The 10,226-nt window shown below is 34.5% G+C and overlaps 1 protein-coding gene across 3 annotated transcripts; it reads right to left on the bottom strand.

Moving 5' to 3' along the window:
- Positions 1 to 3,340: 3,340 nt before the first annotated feature.
- LOC131636096 (F-box/LRR-repeat protein 13-like) lies at positions 3,341 to 5,837 on the bottom strand. Of its 3 annotated transcripts, none has more exons than XM_058906748.1 (4): positions 5,581 to 5,837; positions 4,535 to 5,498; positions 4,276 to 4,376; positions 3,341 to 3,687 (listed from the first exon to the last, which is right to left on the bottom strand). In XM_058906748.1, the coding sequence occupies exons 1-4, from the start codon at positions 5,607 to 5,609 to the stop codon at positions 3,609 to 3,611; spliced, it is 1,173 nt and encodes a 390-aa protein (XP_058762731.1). In that variant the 5' UTR covers positions 5,610 to 5,837; the 3' UTR covers positions 3,341 to 3,608. The 3 variants fall into 3 exon arrangements, with proteins under 3 accessions (XP_058762731.1, XP_058762730.1, XP_058762729.1); XM_058906747.1 differs by having other exon boundaries at positions 4,276 to 4,436; positions 5,625 to 5,836; XM_058906746.1 differs by having other exon boundaries at positions 4,276 to 4,436; positions 5,581 to 5,836.
- Between the last annotated feature and the right edge of the window lie 4,389 nt (positions 5,838 to 10,226).

Genomic DNA, 10,226 nt, shown 5'->3' on the forward strand with positions numbered 1-10,226 from the left:
AAAGCTCCAGAAATGATCTACACACCACACCAAGTTCAAATATATGTCTACATCGTGCTAGATATGCTTGGGTTATGAGACACAAGTCAGTTTTAGTTTGGATGAATCGAGACCTGTAGAGTTTGATTCAAGGAGTTTCAGAGCTTGCAAATGATCTGGATATGTTCAGTGAAGCTCAAGGAACGTGTTTGAGTGTTTAGTTTGAATGGAAAGTGACTTAAATTTGGAATTTGAATTTCAAAATTCTTTGAATATTTTGAGAGATTACAAGTGTGTTACAAGCAAGAGTTTTGCTCTCTATCTCTGTCTCCTTTACTACTGAAGTGCTATAGCCTATTTATAAGCATTAGAGTGCTTAGAAACTAAGCCAAAAGCATTGATGAGTTTTTTTGGAATCTTGACTTTTTCAACATTGGTAGCTTTGCCTTTAAGCCACCATGGCTTGATTTTCTTCTTCTCCTCTGCTGTACTTTGCTTTGGGACAGAGTTGAATGAGTCATGCTTGGAATACAAGCTATTCTTTATCCATTTCATTTTCTTTTTAATTTTAATCTTAAAATAAGATAAAATTATGCCAAAAATGGATAAAAAATGATGTGGGCTTAGTCTTGGTCGTGGGAGGCCCATATCATCATGGAAATGATGTTTGAATGCTGAAAACTTGGCCCCATTTGGAAAAAATACATTTTTGAGCAATGTTGATTTCATGCATTTTCCCAAAATTTAGCCAACTTCAACAAGGTGTAAATCCTTCAATTTTTGTCATATGAAGGAGATTTTGCACTTTTTAGAAACCTCAAAGAGTCCTCTAACCAATGTCTTTGGTCTCATGTCAAAATGATTTTTGATGCTCCTTGTGTGTCCTTCATCCGCTTACACCAATTCTCATTGTTATCTACTTTTAGAATTGGAAGACTCGCTGGATAATTCTCATTCCCATAATTCACCGCCATCATGAATTCTTCTTCTTTCTTGATCGTTTTTTCGCTTGAATCGATTAACCGAAGCTCTTGATACCAGATGTTGGAAATCCACCAAAATCTATGATGAATTTCTATCACAATAACGATGAAAATATGAAAAGTGAAAGAAAGAAAGAAGACAATGATTTTCTGCATAGTAACTCTATGCCTACAAACTGTGGAAAACTTTATTATTCACTTGCAACTGTAAATACTAAATACTGTGAATGAATGAATGAATACAAAATAAGGGTTACTCCATATTTATAGATTTAAGTTAGCTTTCTCCCTAAGCCAGAGCCCAAAACTATAAAAGCCCAAAATACCTATTTTGGAACTAAATCAAATATATTCTATTTTAGACTTAAATCAAATATATCTAAATCTAAAACAAATCTTATCTATTTTAAATCTAAATCTGACAGAAAGAATTATACTTTCAACAAATTAAAGGTATGTATGTTGTTGATAAATGTTGTTTATGTTATTTATGTTGTTGATGTTGTAATTGAGTTTGTTATATCATATGTGATTGTTTGTTTCACTAACCCCTCATTGAACTTGCATTCATTTAAATATATTTTTGAGATGAAAAATAAAAAGATTAACTTATATGATCTAATATTTTTTCGAATTGCATCTATCTTGTAAATCTTAACTTCCTCTTTTGCCTATAGAATTTCATCAAATGCCACAAATTTTTCAAAGTGATATTGAGAAATTGATGTCATTCAGGATCTTTCACACAAATCTTCATGTTTGAAAAATACACTAAAAAAAACCAAATTTTGTGTGAAAGACCAAGAGTGACTTCCATTCATCAACATTACTTTAAAGAATTTGGGATTAAATCAAATCATATATGCTAAAGAGGAAAATATCAAGATTTAGAAGATGCATGTAATTCGAAAAATATTAGATTGTTTAAGTTAATTTTCAAGGATAATTTAATCTTTTTAATTATTATCTCAAAAATCTATTTGAATGGTTGGTTGTATATGGTTAATGAGAGCAAGGGAAAAAACAAACAATCACATATTGTGTAACAAACTATTACCTCTTGTAACTATTTATTTGTGCCAGTGTATTATTATTTATAATTGTGTTTAATAATATTAATTTGAATTACTAATCTCATGAAAATATTATTTACAATTATTTTATAATTATTTAATTGTTTTAGAGGAGAGATCAAATTACACCAAAAATACACCATTTATTAACCCTTGATTTTGTTTTGATCTAATGGTTATATTACTCTTTTAAAGCTACTATCATATTTATTAAAATAGTTCCATCTTTTTTTATAATAATTAAATTCTATTTTAGAAAATCATAATATCTTACTCTTATAAAAAAAAAAATTCTATCACTTATTTTAACTAACTCACATATTTGTAATTCTCTATATTTTTTAATAAAAAATCTGATTCAAAATGTTATTTTTTAAAAATTAATTATTATAAATAAAAAATAGTTGTTATTTTTAAACAAATTTCACTTTTTTTTTAAATTGAATTATATTCTATTTGCTTTAAATTAATATAAAACTGGTATATATTTTTTATTAATTATGAATAACATTGAAATGAAAGAAAACTTATCAATTTCTTTATTTTTCAATTTACCAATTAATTTGAATAAACTTATTATTCGGGATTTTATTTTAAATTTTATATGTAGATTTTTATTATTAATTTTAGTTTATATAAAATCTTATAAAATTTTATGATTCAATTTACGTGAATATAAAATGATATATTGAAATAAAATATAATAAAAATGATCTATTTGCTTAAATTAAAATATCTTTTTTATTACTAAAAGTGAAAGGCATTTTTATTAAATCAAAATATCTTTCTCTAATTTTTTTAACAACTCTCGCAACTAATGTTATTCATATTAATATTTATTTATATATCAAATTTTTTAATATTTATTAATAACTAATTTTTTTATAAACATGTGTTATTCATATAAGCATGTGATTAAATAAATGCTTTTAGAGATTTAAAGATTAATTGTCTTATTTTCTTCATTAATATAGAGAAATAAGTACAGTACTTAACCAGAGTTTAATTACACTAGTAAGTAGTATAGTCGACACCTCTTTCTCTTAAACTTCTCATGATAGATTATGCTATTTCAATTTCAATGCCTTTTGCTATTTCAATTTCAATGCCTTCTGTAATCTCACCTCAATGGCAAGATAAAATTACAGATTACTTTTCTTTGTCACTAAATTTATAATTTCTGTAATCTCACCTCAGTGACTAAATTTATGCACTATTTTCTCTTCTGGGTTTCTTACTAGAAGTATAGGGAAAAAAGATAGAGAGAAAAATAGAGCCAAATTCAACATGGAAGGAACAAACACATGACACAAAAATGTTAGAAATATATAAATCTTCTTGACAAACAAAATAAAAACAATAATTCAGTAAGTTGCAGAGAAAATAAATAAGTCTTAATAATGCTATGCTATGGAAACATATCTCTCTGAAAAATTGCCTTAGTCACTGCATACACCCTTTCAATCTCTTGGACATAAAATCCTATGTAGCACAAGTCTGAGTACACATGCACTGACATTTAAACTTACGTTTAATTTATTCATTTTTTTGAATTATTATCAGTGTCGTCGTGTCAGTGTCGAGATTGTTTTCGGCGTGTTTTTGCTTCATTGATCCATGAGTCATTGCATATTAAATCCTTCAAAGTAGGCCTGTAAAAATATAGAGGCAATATATGTTGTAAATCAGACCGAAAATAAAGATGATATCAATAAAAAAAGTTTTATAAAAATCAACTTCCATTTAATTTCAATTCTAACTATAGAGCATGGCAATAGACATAATTAATTCTAATAGAATTGAGTTTGATAGAATTAATTCTATAAAAATTGGTTTTTTTTGCTTTCGCACCAGTTCGACCCACATTGATGGGCCACTAATCCGGCTAGGGTGCAGAAGTTTACCCTAGCCAAGGACTTGTTTCAATCTGGGAATCAAACCCGATATTCTCCGAATACGTCCTTAGACGGGGTCCATTCCACTGGATGCTTTTATGTTTGGATAAACTAATGTAAAAGTGAGTTGAACAATTAATTTCAATATAAATATCACACACAATGTAGAAACTACAAATTCTACCTTCAAGTAGAATCAACCTAAAATTGCTTTTGGTCCTTTCAAAAGTCAAACCAAACAGCACTAATACTAAGTTATAACAAGTTATAACAAGAGAGAGTAAGGGAAACAGAAAAAACAAAAACAAAAAGCTAAATTAAACAATTGTCCTCAAGAGTATTTACCCTGGGAAAATGACTTTCTTTGCTGACGGTGCATTTTGAAGCAAAAAGTCTTCTGTTCCATCGGGTAGAGATGAAAATTCATGTATTTCTATTTCCAATAACTTCAAATTATGTAAATAAGGGAAATCAATCTTCCATGAATCAGGAATTAATTTGAGAATCTAAGCAATGAAGAATGAAGGTGAATTAAGATCAATTTAGACAAGTATATTCAAAAAAAATGAAAGCACTAAATTTTAAGTAAACCAAATTAAAGTACCTCAAGAGTCTCTGAAGAGATTGCCAATGATTCCATAAGGTCAAGCTCAACAAGCCAATTGAATAGAATTGAAGGAAAATTTGTGACTTTGTGGAATGGTAAATGAATCTTTACGTGTTTAATATAAGAGAAATTGGTATTGCTAATGTTATGGTGCCCACATAAATTCTGAAATGGATGACCAGTAAAATCAAAGCTAAAAAGATTTGGGGTAGATAACTTCAATTTATAAGACTTGTAATTGGCAGGCAATACTATTGTTAAATTAACAAGTGAGACACTTGATATGAATAGGTTGTCTTCAACACGGGTTTTTTCATTATAAAGTGAACAACATTCAATAATCAAAGTATTCAAACTTTGAAATACGGAAAAGGGGTCAGCATAGCCATCATCAGTAGTGCATCGAAAGGTGAAGGATTGTAAAGACAAGTAGGTTAATGCGGGAAATTGAAGAGAATTCGGAAATACTGGTTTTAGTCTACCCCATTGTTGCACTTCTTCCCATGAAATAAGTTTAAGAGAGGTTAAAGTATGATATGAAGAGTTGGTACAGAGTGGAAAGTGTTCAAGACTGCAAGCCACTTTCATATCCAAGTGTTGGATGTTGTGTGAAAACAAGTATTTTATGATCCTTTTGAGCAGGTTAGGGTCAAAATAGTGAGTGCACTCAAAAGTGAGAGCTTGCAGAGAGGTTTTGTCATCGCGAGAAGAGAAAAATTGAGAAACGAATGTGGCGAAACTTTCTAAAGATTGAAAGTTTCGAAAGTTTCTACTCAAAGAAAGAACGGAAATATTTTTCCAGAGATCCTTCCATCTAGTGGAGAGGATGGATATTTGAACAGTTTGCTTCGCTTCCAAATTGGACAAAATATGAAGTAAAAGACAATCAGGTAGACAACTGATTCTGTCTTTACCATAATATCGTCTCCTTGTTTTCATTGTCCTACATGTTTTCATTGTCCTGCAAGTCAAAAACAACCAAACTGATAAATAAATAAATAAATACTTGCAAAACTTACAGCTAGAATCTCTCCATCCCCAACCTATTGTTAGCCATTTGACGGAGAAGCATAGATCTACCACCAACCTATGTTTTGCAGTTTGACGGAGAAACGCAGATCTACCACCAACCTATGGTTAGCAATTTAACCGAGAAAAGTACAGATGACTGCTTCAAGAAGGTCAACAGATGACTGCTTCAAGAAGGTCAACAGAGCGGCGGATCTAAGGACGACGGCAGAAACAGGAGCAAGAGACTTCTGCGTTTTGGGATTGATAAGTGTTTAACCTAAGACTACTTGTCTTTTTTTGGTTCCTTATATACTGATTTTTATAAATAAATAAAACTTAAAAAATAATCAATTTAATATTTATATTTTCAAATTTAATTTTTATGAGATTTGATTTAATTTAATTTATAATATTTTCAACCATTTTTTTTTCAAACTTTTGTTTTTATAGATAGGTTAAAGTTAGGGTGAAGATTCAATTAAATTTCTCTGGTGAAATTTTAAAAAATAACTGATGGATTTAAATGAACCATTAAAATCTAATATATAAAATATTTAGAACATATAAAATTAATTGTAGGTAATGTGTGTGCGTGTGTGTGGTTTAGTGGTGAAGATTTGAATTTTAAGGATGTGCTCCCTTCAAGGTCTCAGGTTTGATTCCTACTAGGCACACATTAGTCTTATTTTCTCTAAGTTTTATCGATTTTTTCTGCTTCTCTCAAACTTTATCAATTTTTTTGTTTCTTTCAAACTTTCTCATTCGCGGTTAATCTCAATTTTCCATTTCTCTCTCAGTCGCTTTCTTCTTCGATCAGTTTCGATTTCATCGACAATTTCAGTCACTAATCAGTGTTTGTGTTTCTGAGCGACGGTCAATGGTTAATGAAGGAAATCTCTTTTAATTGTTGTTCTATTTTCTGGTGTGGTAAGTTTCTCGATCGAAATATTTTGTTAGTTAGTTTTTTTTACAAGTTTTGCTGGTTTTCTTCCCGCAACAAATTCCAATTGAGTTTTGCTTCAAATCTTAGAATTAATGGTGGAAGATTTATGTTGACTTTGATTTAGGATTTTCTTTGTTGATAGTTTGGGTCTTTATCAACTGATATTCATTGGAAAGCTGGATCATAATGGTGGCCTCCTTACTGATGGCGATGAAGACTTTTGACATAGTGAGGGGGTACCTGCAATGCACTCTGACGCTCAAGTTAGAAAATGATTTAGATGCAAGTATTTTTAGTGATTACGTATGTGTACCTTTTTCCTCCCGTAGGAGGAATATATATATATATATAGAGCCCCCGGCGTTGGGCCAACGACCTTCTTAACGGACAAAATTAACTCTCCCATTAAGGCAGGTTGCCAGGATTTGCAAGTTAAATGCTCTGTAACTGGAATGGTAGTTACGATCTTGGAATAATGAAGAGGACGGTTACATCTTCTGATAGTTATTCCTAGGATGATTTCGTCCAGGACCGTTATGAGAGAGGGAATAACGTATGGAGCCGTTGAGGCTACCCTCGACAAGAATCTCACTAAGATGTCGACGAGTACCCGTGCGGCGAGGCAGGTCGACATCAGAGGATATGTCGGGTGCGTCTAGAATGTCACCAAACGTGCCATCAGTGTTGAAGTCAACAAATAGGTTAGAGACAAGATCTTGAGATTTGTCCCTCGAGGTGATCTCTCCTAGTGACTTCTTGTCGGGCGAAGGATCTTATCTGAGGGGAAGGATCCTCGCCCGACGCGGATCGTGAGAAGCCTTATGGTCTCCTCGGGGGAAACCTTTCGGGTCCCAAATTTCGTGTCCCCGAAACATGTTATTTGGGCCATTGGGTACTTGGGCCATTGTATTTGGACCTGTTGGGCCTGTTCGGGCCCAAACCAGAACAAGAGCCCCCTAAGTCATTGCTTGAGAAGGAGGTGATGACTTTACTCAGAAGATGAGCAGGGACAAATACCTTGTATGTTTTCCGGTGTTTTTGAATAGAACGCTCGTTTAATTCATACGATTGCATTATTTAGATCAAAAGTTTTGATCGTTCGTAATACGCTTGTTTCCTGTCCGAGAAGAATACGAGGAAACAAAGATCGAATGGATGCCACATTTCAGACACGTGTCAATGATTCATAGTAATCATTACACCCTAGAGACGTGCGCTAGGTATAATGGGCTAGTCCTAGGGTGTTGTTTCGAGGACGGCTGACGATTATGTGTCCCATCGTTTGGACTTCCCCATATGTTTCCTCATAAGAGTATAAATAGAGGGTTTGATCTTCATTCATAACTTTACTTTCTCATCCAAGCACGTTCGGAACTCCCAATTTTCTCTACAACCTTCTACCAGAAGACACTTCATCTTCTTCAGAACTTTGCAACCTCTATTCACCAGGTAATTTGCCTTTCCTTTATTGTCTTCGCAAGATGGATTTTGTAGATAAAATTTTTCTGAAAGACTGGAATTATGGTTACCATTGTAGTGAGGGATTATGGTTATTATTCCAATAGTTTATGACAGAAGAGTCGTATATAGAATCTTTAGGGTTTTAGTACCTTCTAGGTTTTGCTCGAGTTGTTTCGCGCATAATCCCTCGGCTCATTCATGCATATTATGAATTCTGGGAATTTTTAGGGTTTTCGCGTTCGCGACCTTCATGTAGCGCTCGTATTCTTCATAGGTTGCCCGCAATATTCATAGTTTCGTTCGGTATCTTCAAGTTTTCTACTTTTTAATAATGTGGGCTAGGATTGGATGAGCAGGCTTGTTTATATTTTTTGAATTTTGCTTGGGTCCATATCCCCCCAGAGTTTGCTCGTTTTATTCGCGTGGGATTTTTGTCGAGGGCCAACATCGAGGGCGCCCTTTCACTTGTCTTACGGTGGAAGGATGAATTTGATTGTCTGTCGAATTCACATATTTCCTTCTATTTTTCAGGTGATTGATGGCGCCAAAGACCCCTGATCCTTGCAGAACCCCTGCGTTGGGTGGCCTCGGAGCCGAGGGAATGGCAATCCCTTTTTTGCGATTTCTGGGGGGAAGTGTACATGATTTTCGAACGAAATCCATCAGAGAAGAATTTGGCGATAGCTCCGCCGAAGGAAACCGGTCGAATATGCTCAACTTACGAAGACGATCGAATTCCAATGTATGTGTTCATCTTCAAGGAGCTCAGGATGAGAATGTCGTTCAGCTCCTTTGAAATGGAAGTTTTTAATTTTCTTGGACTAGCGCCTTCACAACTCCACCCTAATTCTGTGGCCTTTATCGATGTGCATGCCCAGGACAACACTCAAATTATGGCTGAAAATGAGGCTACTGAAATCCAGGTGACCTAGGAAGAAAATTTGGTACAGGCTACTGAAAGCCAGGTGACCCAGGAAGAAAAAATGGTACAGGCTACTGAGGGCATGAAGAGCAAGTTCGAGAAGGCTCAAACCATTGAGAACGAAGCCAAATCCAATGTCAAACAACCAAAATCAGTGGTTCAGCCATAAATTTGGGACACCTTGAGTGAACCAAGTGGGAAGTATGACTACATGGTGAAGTATTCTGCCCCAGAGAGTTTGAAGATCCCATTCTAAAGCATCAAACCATTGGGCTGGGATGACCCCATCACTGAAGGCCAGATCGAAGAAGGCAAGCCTGCGTACCATAACACCCAAGCCATAGTTGGAAATAAGGTTACTGAGGGCCTCAGAATCAAGCATAAGGAGTTTAAGATTGCTGATGGTTTTAGAAACAAAATCATAGAGAAAATGACCCCTCCAACATGGAAATTAACATGGTGAATCTCAGCCAGCCAGCCCCAGAAATAGAAGAAGTGGAAAGTCATCTCTGTAAGGTGAACGAAAACCTGAATGTTGGTTATGCTAGAAGAAATGAGATTCTGATAGACTACTTGTTTCGATGCCATCAGGAAAATGCCGAAGGGTTAATGCGCCCTTGATGTAGTGTCATCCTAGACAGAGATGCTGAAGCAACATACCAACGCATTCAACATGCTTACACTGGGGGCAACTGACAAAACTCAGACAAATTGCTTTCAATCTTCCCAACTGCTACAGAAGGCCTATTAGGTTTTCTGGTGCGCTGCCATGAAGATAACTTAGAATGCTTGATGTGCCCCAGATGTGCAGCAGTCTATGATCGAAAGGCTGCTGAAATGTTTATGAGGATACCTCACATACGAGTGTTGGATAGCAAGATGCCCACCAGTTTTTCTTATGATCGAAGAGGTGTTCCTTGAAGGCAGGATAACCCTCACCCAAAGGTAATCGAAGGGTGACATTCAAAGTTCCTACCAATGCCCCACCTGACAAGTGGGTAACTGGGAACGAAAGAAACGAAGTTGGGAAAGGAAAGTGGAGAAGTTACGACCAAGGAGGAAGAACAACTACAACTTATCGAAGGATGTTCCAGTCTTCCAAGAAATAATCTCATGTTTCTGATAACTACAATGGGACTAACCCAATGTCTAGGTCCCAATGGCACAGGCATCAGAGGACTAAGCAAGCACAAATGGATTCAACAACGAAAGAAAGTGGGGAGACAAGTAGTAACCAGGTTTCGATGGATGTTGTAGTCGAAAAGAAGTTACATGTGGGAAGAAGGCTCTTTTCCCCCAAGAAGAAAGAAACCAGAGAGGAAAAGCAAGTTGAATCCAAGGAAGATCAGGAT

Source organism: Vicia villosa, unplaced genomic scaffold (genome assembly GCF_029867415.1).
Source record: "Vicia villosa cultivar HV-30 ecotype Madison, WI unplaced genomic scaffold, Vvil1.0 ctg.001632F_1_1, whole genome shotgun sequence".
NCBI classification, from domain to species: domain Eukaryota; kingdom Viridiplantae; phylum Streptophyta; class Magnoliopsida; order Fabales; family Fabaceae; genus Vicia; species Vicia villosa.

Excerpts from the sequence above, each read along its gene's own strand:
- LOC131636096 (XM_058906746.1), bottom strand. The coding sequence starts at position 5,609 with ATGCTTCTCCGTCAAATGGCTAACAATAG. Across the intron at positions 4,437-4,534 it reads TCTCTTCAGAGACTCTTGAG|ATTCTCAAATTAATTCCTGA; the intron begins GTACTTTAATTT and ends TTCATTGCTTAG. Across the intron at positions 3,688-4,275 it reads AAGAAAGTCATTTTCCCAGG|GCCTACTTTGAAGGATTTAA; the intron begins GTAAATACTCTT and ends ATATTTTTACAG.